The 13,141-nt window shown below is 44.1% G+C and overlaps 1 protein-coding gene across 1 annotated transcript; it reads left to right on the top strand.

Moving 5' to 3' along the window:
- The first annotated feature begins 10,434 nt into the window (after positions 1–10,434).
- cldn5b (claudin 5b) lies at positions 10,435–11,720 on the top strand. Its single transcript, XM_070850300.1, has one exon. The coding sequence runs from the start codon at positions 10,510–10,512 to the stop codon at positions 11,155–11,157; it is 648 nt and encodes a 215-aa protein (XP_070706401.1). The 5' UTR covers positions 10,435–10,509; the 3' UTR covers positions 11,158–11,720.
- Positions 11,721–13,141: the final 1,421 nt, after the last annotated feature.

The following is a 13,141-nucleotide window of genomic DNA, read 5'->3' as shown; positions in this document are numbered from 1 at the left end:
ATCCAGAATAAATAAAATAATCATCAGCTGCAGTCTGATGCTAAATAGTTCAAACTCAACCAGCTCCAACAGTAAAATCCTGCTTTTACATCAATGATGAAGAATAAGAAGAAAAAGAATACATTTACTTTAACACTTTAAACTACATTTCCCTCATTAGACTCGCAGACTTTTACTGGAGGAACATTGTGGCTACTTGAGTATTAGTACTGATCAATCAGAGGCCACAGATTGATCAGCTCGTCTCTGACAAACAGGAAGCAGCGACGTGAGATGATTGGCACGTCCGACTGTGCAGCAGCTGTTGGCTCGTGGCAAAGTCGTGTTCGCTGCTTCTCGGAAAAGTCTGCTTGGATTTTACATTAAGAAAAGTCTGTGAGAGTGGAGACACACACACACACACACACACACACACACACACACACACACACACACACACACACACACACACACACACACACACACACACACACACACACACACTCTCTTCACACTGGTGTGTTACCCTGCTCAGTTAGTGGGTGGCATCACACACAGACACACAATGCTACATTGTTGTTGGATATTTTGCTTAAAACACTGAGTTCCTACCAGGATGTCTATATTCAGATGTGACAGGGCATGATGCTGTGTGTGTGTGTGTGTGTGTGTGTGTGTGAGTGTGTGATGGTATATAAATAAATAAACTTTCATTTTAACCCCAGGGAATAACAATGGCTTATCTGTTCCCTCTTTCCTGTTGCATTTTTTAAAGGATAACTCTGGTATTTTTAATCCTGGTGTCTGAATGACTGGTAGGTGCAAAAAGTGTTGGAACTGGTCCAGTAGATCACCTCAGCCTAAGGATCCCTACAGAGAGAGACCTGGAAGATCCTTTTGGTTTAACCACAAACAGCACACACACCAGACTACATTCACTAAAACAGGGATTTTAGAGAACAGAACAGAGGAGTTGGTCATCAGTCACAGCCTCCACCTGTTAGTTTGTTTGTGTTATTGGTGTTTTAAAGGATTAGTTTGGATGCATCCGTTATTTTACTTTACTGCACTTCACTATTTTGTACTTTACTGTTTGATACTTTATTATTTTATTGTTTTGCTCTCGTATATCTGTGCACTGATCTACTTTTTGACTCTTTCGTATTATTATTATTATTAATATTTGTTGTATTTTCTTTGTGAAGAATTCAACAACAAAAAACTTTCAAATCAAACAAACCAGATTGAACCGAGAACCTAAACAGCTTTTTATAAACTTTATTTCCACGTCTTTCTCTGTGTGTTTTGGTTGCATCTCGCTGTGTTTTCCTGGCGTTTGTTGCTATGTGTGTGTGTGTGTGTGTGTGTGTGTGTGTGTGTGTGGCTGACTGACTGACTGACTGACAGCTGCAGGGCGGCCGGTGGGATGGCTGAGATGCAGCAGCGTTAGGATGTCCTGTCTCTTATCACTTCCTTTCCACTCCATTGTTCTCCGAGCCGGGAACGCTCTCCTCCTCCTTTTCCACATCGACTCCTTTTATTATCCACAATGAAATGTCACCTGCTGTGGCTGTTTGGCACTTTGAGAGGCGCGAAACCTTGGCATTTTGTCCAGCTTGTGCGTTTGTCCGGTACCAATATTTGGCACGTGGGCCGCTGGTTTGGTCTTTAATGTCGGTGATCCAACGTGCTGGCTGTTTTTCTAGGACAGCAACTCTACAAACATGTGATGATCTCATGTCCCATGATGCACTGCTGTAGATTAAACTACCTGTGAGGATATAAACCAGCGCCGGCCTCTGAGGATGATTTTACATAGTGACCAAACAGTGGCGTACGAAAAGTGTTGGAACTGGTCCAGTAGATCTTTTATCCAAACAGGCCTGATCACAGTAGGTCCACTAAAAGAGCTTGTTTGATCCACTGACAGGCTCAGAGTGTTACTCTAAGTGTGTGACAGCATCATGGAAAGGATCCCTACAGAGAGAGACCTGGAAGATCCTTTTGGTTTAACCACAAACAGCACACACACCAGACTACATTCACTAAAACAGGGATTTTAGCTGACAGTTGCAGGTCTACTGCTGCCTCGACTGGTTAGTTTGTTTGTGTTATTGTATGTTACACAAATCTTGTGCTGGATCCAAACTAAATCTTTGAAACCCCAAAGTCACACAATAACACAAACAAACTGACTGATTGAGGCAGCAGTAGAGCAGCAGCTCCAGCGTTCTATGATGTAAAATTACTGTTTTTTTCAATGAAGTCTGGTGACTTTGAGGAGAGCACTGTTTGTACTAGCCAGTCATTTAAACACAAAAAATATGCTAAAATAGTACCCAGATTTAAAAATGCAGGAGTTGTCCTTTAGTTAATTAGCAGGATGTGGAATTAGTGACTTCAAAACGTGCCTCATGTTTACAGGGACCTGTGTCACGCTCGTATGAAGCTGGATGACAGCACCATGCATCATTCAGAGTAATTAGCTGCAAGCAGAGCTTTATTGCTTCAACAAGCTGGTGACTCACACTGGAGGAAATCCCAACACTAGAAAGTCATCAGCAGCTCCTGATAAGAGATAAAAGTCCTGTGACTGAGGCCTTTAATGTTCGCCGTGCCTCCTCTTCCTCTGGTGACCAATTCCACCTGTTGGAACAAACGGCGGACGTGACACACTCATTCAGGGTGCCATCCGTCATCCTGTGTGGACTCAGCTCCTCGTTAACTTTCATTATGAGGAGGCTGCAGGTTTTCATCCATAAAACATCAGGAAATAGTGAAACATCCCAACACAATTTCCTAAAACGTACAATGACGTCTTCAAATGTCTCATTTTGCTCTTAAAACCATCCAAAAGGATAATAATATTCAAAATTCCCCGTTAGGACAGGAAATATTTACTGTGAGTTAGCTTTATCTTTGCTGTTTGAAACAGAAAACACTCACATTAGTTTTTAGGAGGAAAATGAACAATGAAAAGTTTATTACATACTGACAGCTAACACTTAAACTAGCATACTGACAGCTAACACTTAAACTAGCATACTGACAGCTAACATTAACACTAGCATACTGACAGCTAACACTTAAACTAGCATACTGACAGCTAACATTAACACTAGCATACTGACAGCTAACACTTAAACTAGCATACTGACAGCTAACATTAACACTAGCATACTGACAGCTAACATTAACACTAGCATACTGACAGCTAACACTAAAACTAGCATACAGACAGCTAACATTAACGCTAGCATACTGACAGCTAACCATTAACACTAGCATACCGACAGCTAACATACTGACAGCTAACATTAACGCTAGCATACTGACAGCTAACATTAACACTAGCATACTGACAGCTAACATTAACACTAGCATACTGACAGCTAACATTAACGCTAGCATACTGACAGCTAACATTAACACTAGCATACTGACAGCTAACATTAACGTTAGCATACTGACAGCTAACCATTAACACTAGCATACTGACAGCTAACCATTAACACTAGCATACTGACAGCTAACATTAACACTAGCATACAGACAGCTAACAATTAATGCTAGCATACGACAGCTAACACTAAAACTAGCATACTGACAGCTAACATTAACGCTAGCATACTGACAGCTAACATTAACACTAGCATACTGACAGCTAACATTAACGTTAGCATACTGACAGCTAACCATTAACACTAGCATACTGACAGCTAACCATTAACACTAGCATACCGACAGCTAACATACTGACAGCTAACATTAACGCTAGCATACTGACAGTTAACATTAACACTAGCATACTGACAGCTAACATTAACGTTAGCATACTGACAGATTCAGTTAGAAAGACCCACAAGCTTCATAGCCTAGCAACGGCCTTGACAACGAAACATCAGCTGACTGACATACACATGGACCAATCAGCATTGTTTATGTTAATGAGTGGGAGGGGACAGTATGAATGTTTACGTTAGCGCTGAAAACACGTGGGCTGTATTCTGATTATTTCTCTACATGTTGGTGAAAACCGGATCAGTTTGGAAGTGAATGTTGACATTTTTGTGTTTTTCAGGATTTTCGTCGGGTCAGCTGTAAACCGGGACGTCTGGTTACCCTAAATGTGGCATGGCGGTGGCGCTAAACTTGAAATGAGAAGGGGAGCGTTTAAACTAAAAACACAGTTTTTCAGTGGCGTGTTCCTTTAGTTCCTCTCCGCTGTCCCTCAGCTGCATCGGCACAGACTTGTTTTGATTTCCGGAGCCATTTTTCCCGCCCTAACTCGGCCTTATCAGCTCATTTCCTGTCTCTGTGGAGCACAATCAGAGAGATAAAACAACAAAACCTGCTTTTTCTGCTCGATTCTGTTTCTGCGTCTGGGCCTGAACGTCTCTTTCCTCCTCTCCCACTTTCCACTTTAAAACTTTACAGATTTTTAACCTCTTCGAAGTCACCAAACGTCGCTCCGACTCTTGACAGACCAGTTCGTTGTTATCTCACCATGTCGTCTCCATCTTGGTTATTTCTGACATTTTGACCCACATGTTGCATTCAGGAAAAAGGAAACGACAAATTCACGTATCCGGGCAGAAATAAATGGAGCAAAGTACTGACATCTACAACTGAGGTAAAAGTACCACCACAGCAGGGTAAAAGTACTCCGTTACAAGTCAGAGTACTACTTAAGAACAGTATTATCAGTATACTGTTAAAGTATCAGTATTAGCAGTACACAAGTATTTATCAGGTTCATTTAGTATGCAGTAACAGTGCTGTCTGTACTGCAGTATCAGTAGTAACAGTGCTGTCTGTACTGCAGTGGTAGTAGTAGTATCACCAGTATCAGTAGTACTATCAGTAGTATCAGTAGTATCAGTCGTACCATCAGTACCATCAGTAGTATCAGTACTATCAGTAGTATCAGTAGTATCAGTACTATCAGTACTATCAGTAGTATCAGTAGTAACAGTGCTGTCTGTACTGCAGTATCAGTAGTACTGGTAGTACTGTGGTATCAGTCGTACCATCAGTACTATCAGTAGTATCAGTAGTATCAGTAGTATCAGTAGTATCAGTAGTATCAGTAGTATCAGTAGTAAGAGTATTGTCTGTACTGCAGTGGTAGTAGTAGTATCACCAGTATCAGTGGTATCAGTCGTACCATCAGTATCATCAGTAGTATCAGTAGTACTATCAGTAGTATCAGTAGTACTATCAGTAGCAGTATCAGTAGTATCAGTAGTAGTATCAGTAGTACTATCAGTAGTAGTATCAGTACTATCAGTAGTATCAGTAGTATCAGTACTATCAGTAGTACTATCAGTAGTATCAGTAGTATCAGTAGTATCATCAGTAGTATCAGTAGTATCAGTAGTATCAGTACTATCAGTACTATCAGTAGTATCAGTACTATCAGTAGTACTATCAGTAGTACTATCAGTAGTATCAGTAGTATCATCAGTAGTATCAGTACTATCAGTAGTATCAGTATCAGTAAAATGTTTCTTTAAAATGTTTTCCTCCTGCTTATACCCCCCCATCCTCCTCCCCCCTCCTCCCCTGTCTCCCCCCTCATTGTCCCTCTGTCAGGGAAACAGAGGGAGCTCTCGCTCACAACAACATGCACTTCCTCCTGTGAGGAGGCCGAGGAATCAGTGTGGAGCACATGTGATGAACTATTGTACACTGCTGCACTGAGGCCTTCCTGAGCTGGCCAGTTTCATTGTGTGACCCCCCCCCCACATCATCATCATCTCTGTCTGTGGGGAGGAAACTCTCTCCCTCTCTCTCTGTCTCTCTCTCTCTCTCTGTCTCTCTCTGTCTCTCCCTCTCTCTCTCTCTCTCTCTCTCTCTCTCTCTCTGTCTCTCTGTCTCTCTCTGTCTCTCCCTCTCTCTCTCTCTCTCTCTCTCTCTCTCTCTGTCTCTCTGTCTCTCTCTCTCTCTCTCTGTCTCTCTCTCTGTCTCTCTCTCTGTCTCTCTCTGTCTCTCTCTGTCTCTCTCTCTGTCTCTCTCTCTGTCTCTCTCTCTGTCTCTCTCTGTCTCTCCCTCTCTCTCTCTCTCTCTCTCTCTCTCTCTGTCTCTCTCTGTCTCTCCCTCTCTCTCTCTCTCTCTCTCTCTGTCTCTCTGTCTCTCTCTCTCTCTCTCTGTCTCTCTCTCTGTCTCTCTCTCTGTCTCTCTCTGTCTCTCCCTCTCTCTCTCTCTCTCTCTCTCTGTCTCTCTGTCTCTCTCTCTCTCTCTCTGTCTCTCTGTCTCTCTCTCTGTCTCTCTCTGTCTCTCCCTCTCTCTCTCTCTCTCTCTCTCTCTGTCTCTCTGTCTCTCTGTCTCTCTCTCTCTCTCTCTCTCTCTCTCTCTGTCTCTCTCTCTCTGTCTGTCTCTCTGTCTCTCTGTCTCTCTGTCTCTGTCTCAAAGCTCAGAGTTAGGATGATAGCAAGAACAAACAGCCGTTATATTCAAATACACCAAACTCCATTCACAAAAACAGCAATTTTACACGAGAGTTGCTGGATCTGCTGCTGCCTTGATCGGTTGGTTTGAGTGTGTTTTTGTGCAGCTTTGGGTCAGTTCAGATGCGACACAATATTTGTGTGACACACGATGACACAAATAAATCAACCATTCAAAGCAGCAGTGGACCAGCAACACCTGTGTTCTCATGTGTAAAATTGCAGTTTTTGTTAATGGAGTCTGGTGAAGAGAGCGGTACAAGATGATTAGATGATTTAAAAGACTGGATATCCCAAAATATTTAAATACAATTCACTGAACCTTTAAAGCTGCAGGAAGCAGAAATCTGGAGAAGGAAAAAAACTGACTCCTGTTTTATTGTCTCCAACGCAATTTTTCTCCACGAGGAAAAGCTTGTAGAGGACTCCAGCTTTAACTGACTGAACAAAATATGAAAATCAGCCTAATTCAAACATTTTTCTTTTCTTTAACCACATTTCTCAGGTGAGGGTCTTTCATCACTTGTTTAAATATGAATTAGCTCACTGTGCTACATGACAGTTTAGCATTTAGCTTTAAAAATATCCTCTAAATATTCCAAAACCAGTGGAAGCATCTCTCCTGATAAGTAGTGTGACAGTTATCTCTGTGTAATGGCCCTTTACTCCCTCAGGGTTTTACTCTGAAGACATTTCTTGGCGCTCGCCGTCATTAAAGCGCTAAACTCTGTTATTATGATTCATCTTTGACCTCAGATAAACAAGAGAGCAGCTACAGGCTGGTTTGGTTGTGCGGAGGTCGCCGTGCCCCCCCCGGCCCCCCGGCGCTCCCTGGGACCAGATGAAACCTGTTGCGGTGATGGTGGGAGGGAAGGTCGTTCTCTCATTGTCTGACCCCCCAGCACAGGAAACAGAGTGGGTTACAGCGCCCCCCTCCCTCCTCCAGTCCCACGCTCCCCTCATTGTTTGCCTCCCCTCTCCTCCTCTCACCAAACCACAAACACTCTAGTGCTCACTGGAGTTTTGTTTTTTTCTTCTGATGACACTTTCTACTTTTTCACATCTCAGAGGGAACTGTTTTACTTTTTACTGCACTAAAGGGCCATTTCTCACTATTCTCACCATTTTAAAAAGCCAAACTGTCTTTTCGTGGTCATTTTGTGTCTCTTTGCGGTTGTTTTATATCTATATGCCACTTCCTCCCTCTGTTCCACATCTCAGAGGGAAATATTGAACTTTTTATTGCTCCACATTGATCTGACAGCTGTAATTACTTTACAGATGAAGATGTTTGCACAGAAACATGACAGAAGATTAATCAGCATCTATTCTGATGATGTTGGAGTCAAGTTTTTTTCAGCATTTTAAATTTTCTCTTGGTTTCATACGACTCTAAACTGAATATATTTTAAGTTTTGTTTGTTGGTCAGAAAAAAAAACAGTTTGAATGAATAATTTTGGGCTTTTTGTGGACGTTTTCATATTGATTCATCTAAATGTTTCAGTGTCTCAGTAGCAGTGAGTGCTGGGAGCCTGGGAGAGTTTTTTATTCTACTGTAAACACTCAGCAGGAAGCATCTGGCCGTCTGAGGACACACACACTCTCACACACACACACTCTCACACACACACACACACACACACACACACACTCTCTCTCTCTCTCTCTCTCTCCTGGCAGCGCCCTCAGTCCTGACCGTCATTAAGATGCTCTGCTGTTATTGAGCCAACACGTAAACGGTTGTCATGACCCACTCACCTACAACATGACATCATGACAGCACGTGTGTGTGTGTGTGTGTGTGTGTGTGTGTGTGTGTGTGTGTGTGTGTGTGTGTGTGTGTGTGTGGACTAACGAGCTCTCCAGACGGAGACCTGATTGTGTTTCCCTGCAGGAATGTTGTTTGTCAGCATGTTGACGTCCGCTGCAGCACCAACACCTGCTGCCATGTCTCCATCTGAAAACACAATCCTGACTTAATCCATCATCAGATCATCAATAAAACAAACTCCATGAGGTCCGGCTGGTGTATTGATCACTAATCACTGCACGGGATTATTATATTCAGGCATTAAAACTCCACATCAGGACAAATATTTACAGTTTAGAGCAAAAAATCTGCTCCTGTTGTGGCAATTAAAGCTTTTATCTGGGGCTCTTCCTCCACCCTGTTTGTGTCTGTCTGCTGCAGCAACACACACACACACACACACACACACACACACACACACACACACACACACACACACACACACACACACACACACACACACACACACACACACACACACACACACACACACACACACACACACACACACACACACACACACACACTCTATAAAAAGGAGATGGAGCAACTTCATGACCAAAACTGAAGGATCTGGACTAATTACAGTAGGAGTGGTGCAGCTTTTATCAGCACGCTTCATTTTCCCTGCACTAAACACACACACACACACACACACACACACACACACACACACACACACACACACAGACACACACACACTCACACACTCCAGGCTACACTAACCTCTGCACAGGATGCTATTTTCTGACCAGAAGCTGATAAAGAGGCATCACATTTACTGTATTTTCATTTAAAATTCAAACAGGAAGTAATCACAAGAAGGGCCCCCGCCACCTCCCAGAATGCTTTGCTCCTGGTGCTTCTCTCAACACAGCGTAGCATAGGATGTGTGCGTCGGGTCGACTCGATCTTTAAGCACAAACGCTAAACAGAGAGAGTTGAGGGGATTTTTCAACGGCGCGCTCGGAGCACAATGGAGCGGATCAACATGGCCGCCGCGTCCTCTGCACAGAGAGCTTCCTGTGGGTGTTGTTGAGGGCAAAGAAATGGGTCAAGGAGAAGCTTTCGCCACATTAACGCACGTCTGAATTACATGGATCTTTAACAGCATCATCACGCCCAAATTTTAGGAGATATTTCAAGGAAACCAAGCCCACCACTTATTTCCTAAACACTCAGATAAACGAGTGATTTGAGGCGTCTATTAAAACTAATAACACTGAGGCACCTGATCACAGTAGGTCCACTAAAAGAGCTTGTTTGATCCACTGACAGGCTCAGAGTGTTATTCTAAGTGTGTGACAGCATCATGGAAAGGATCCCTACAGAGAGAGACCTGGAAGATCCTTTTGGTTTAACCACAAACAGCACACACACCAGACTACATTCACTAAAACAGGGATTTTAGAGAACAGGACACAGGAGCTGCTGGTCTGCTGCTGCTTTGATCAGATCGTTTTTTTTTTTATCACAAATATTGTATTTAATCCGAACTAAATCTTTAAAATACCAAAACCACACAATAACAAACAAACTAACCGACTTTTGGTTTAACCACAAACAGCTGTTACATCGCTCTCTTCAAACACACCAGACTGCATTGAGAAAAACAGGGATTTTAAAAGTTTTGACGTTCATTCCACCAAGGCACACAGCTTCAGTTAAACTAATGTTTTTGACCAATCAAAGCTATTATTGGTCCTAATTAAGCAGAGCAGTGACACTATGGAGCTACTGAACAAGTCAAACACAGCAAAATCTGAATTATTAATAAGAATGTCTGTATCATATAAATGTCCCGTCTTTGCTGTTTCCTGTGAAACTGATCATGTTTTTTCTGGAGCGATATCAGTGGAGGATGATGGGAAAACACCTGGATGTGGTCATGTTTAAGTTATTAATTATTTTCTTAGGTCAAATTATCAGCTGAGGTCCTGATGAAGCCCCCCCCCCCCACCCACCACCACCACCACCACCACCACAACAAGACTGAATCACAGGAAGCCCCCCCCCCCACACACACACACACACCCTCCTCCTCATTGGCTGAGACAAAAGGTGCATTTTTCCAGCTGATTGGCTCAAAGTCTGTCCGGGGTTGTTTTGCTGAGGGGGTGTGTGTGGGGGGGGGGGGGTCCCATAAATGAGCAGTCCCGGAGCGCACGCTCTCAGTGAGCGCACAGGAGCGGCTGAGCGCGCGCAGAGCACCTACACCCCACAGCAGAGAGGACACCCCCCCCCCTCACATCAGGACCACCTGAGGAGCCATGCTGTCCGCGTGTCTGGAGTTCCTCGGCCTCGCGCTGTGCGTCACGGGCTCGCTGCTGGTGATGGTCGCGTGCGGGCTGCCCATGTGGAAGGTGACCGCCTTCATCGACTCCAACATCGTGGTGGCTCAGACCATGTGGGACGGCCTGTGGATGTCCTGCGTGGTGCAGAGCACGGGACAGATGCAGTGTAAGGTCCACGACTCGGTGCTCGCGCTGGCGCAGGACCTGCAGACGGCGCGCGCCCTCACGGTGGTCTCCGCCGTGCTGGGGGTGGTCGCCCTCACGGTGACGGTGGCCGGTGCTCAGTGCACCAACTGCATCAAGGACGAGACGGTGAAGGCGCGCGTGGTGAACGCCGGCGGGGTGACGTACATCCTCAGCGGGCTGCTCGTGCTCGTGCCGCTCTGCTGGATGGCCAACAACATCATAGTGGACTTCCACGACCCGCACCTGCCCCCCTCCAAGAAGAGGGAGATCGGGGCGGCCATCTACATCGGATGGGCCGCCACCGCGCTGCTGCTGCTGGGGGGCACGCTGCTCTGCTGCTCCTTCTCTCAGGGGGTGCGCGGCGCCTACCCCATCAAATACGCCCCCACCAAGAGCATCACGGCCGGCGGGCAGTTCGACAAGAAGCTCTACGTGTGAGAAGTTTCCTCTGAGCTGAAGCTGTGACATAGGAACTGTGTGTGTGTGTGTGTGTGAGGGGGGGGGGGGCTTTTTACGCATTTGTGTGGCTGCTGAAGTTCTCCTGCGCTCCTGATGAGCTTTGAACGCATCACAAGGCCACTTCAGGGGTCTGTAATTAACACATTCAGGGGCTCACAGAGTTGGAGCGGTTATGAGGGGGGGTCACATGCAGCCCGGTCTGACCTCCAGAGGGCCGGACCAGTATAATAACCTTTAAAGAAACCTTTCCCTTTGTTTTAGTGCAGAAAAGTCAAATGTTCACATCTAATGAACTCTCTTTTTACTAAAAAACACTATGAACGACCTGACAGTCGTCCCAGGGCCGGATTGGACCCTCTGCCGTGCTGGTTTTGGCCCACGGGCCGTATGTTTGACACCCCTGCTCTAAAGGTTGTTAATCTGTTTGTAAAGCTGCAGAACTTCACTGGCATTTTCTTTAAATTTAAAAAAGTTTCTTGTACAGTGTTTTCTACTTCCTGTCAGTTTTGTTTTGTCTTTTAATAGAGCATACTTTTTCTAATAAAGAAAAGAAAAACATTAAAGCGTCTGTTCTTGTTGTTCAGTTTGTTCTATCTGATTTTTTACAGACAATATTGGAGATTTGTTTGTAGAAATTGTAAAAATTTACCCAATCACATCACAATCTCACCTCCAGTTGGGTTCAGATAATTCGTATATGTAAATTAATCTACTGAAAATATATTAACACTGTTTGCAAAGTTATTATTGGCATATTTACATGTTTAAATCTTTACATCAGCAGCTTTAAAACCGATCACTTCCTGAATCTACCTCAGGAGAAGTCCTGCTGGCCTCTGATTGGTCAGAACGACACACGTGACTTAGAAACCAGGAAGTGTTGCATACTTGGTATTTAGAAAAAGGCCTCCTGTTCTCGCATCTACTCCGATTATCGTCGTTAAAATACACATTTACATTGAAACTAAATATTAAACACAACTCTGCCTCTTTAGTTCTTTCTTGACAAATTCACCACAGATTTGAAGTTTAAAAACTATAAACTCGCCTAAAAGTCTAAAAACTACCTCCTGTAACACAACAGCTGCAGGGTTTTTGCAAAAATGTTTTGTCCACCACACTGTCAGTGTCTGTGCTTGTTATTTATGGTTTGTTAAATCAGATTTCTAATAAAATAAATGTGAATAAATAAGCCTGAAATATTCCCGTCAGTGTCACCAGGTCAAAGGTCACCAGGAACACAACACACTGATGTTCCTGCACGTGCATTCGTTTGTTTGTGGAATAAAGAGGAAACAAACAAGAGCCAGAAAACAACGTCAACATAATCAGGACCCCGCTCCCAACATCCCGGCGGGGCCGTAAAACCCGAGGCCGGGCCCCCGACAATGCAGCCAGGAGACCATCATCATCATCATCATCATTATTATCATCATCATCATCACGGTCGTGGTCGTGATTAACACAATTGGCAGGGAGAGACTCCAGCGTCAGGAAGCTTGGCCCAGATCTGGACCAGCGGAGCAATCAGTGGGTCAACAGAGACCACACACACACACACACACTCTCTCTCTCACACACACACACACACACACACACACACACACACACACACACACACACACACACTCTCTCTCTCACACACACACACACTCACACACACACACTCTCAGCCTAGATACAAAGGGCTCGTTCTAAGCTAACAAAAACACGACCGCTCTTAGTCTCTGAACATGCTCCACTTTTACTGATAGATCCTCTTAAATCCTACAGACTGCACCTTTATGCTGAATCTGAACTGAAATTGCTTTAAAAAACACCTCAGATTTGTTTGATTCCAGAGATGGAATATAAATACTTTTACTAAAAACACTAAAGTACAAGTGCAAGTACTTCAAACCAGTATTAAAGTAGAGTATTTCCATTTTAAGCTACTTTATAACATTTCAGATGAAAATATTCT

Source organism: Pempheris klunzingeri, chromosome 19 (genome assembly GCF_042242105.1).
Source record: "Pempheris klunzingeri isolate RE-2024b chromosome 19, fPemKlu1.hap1, whole genome shotgun sequence".
In the NCBI taxonomy this organism is placed as follows: Eukaryota; Metazoa; Chordata; class Actinopteri; order Acropomatiformes; family Pempheridae; genus Pempheris; species Pempheris klunzingeri.
This window is presented reverse-complemented; position numbering and strand designations above follow the sequence as displayed.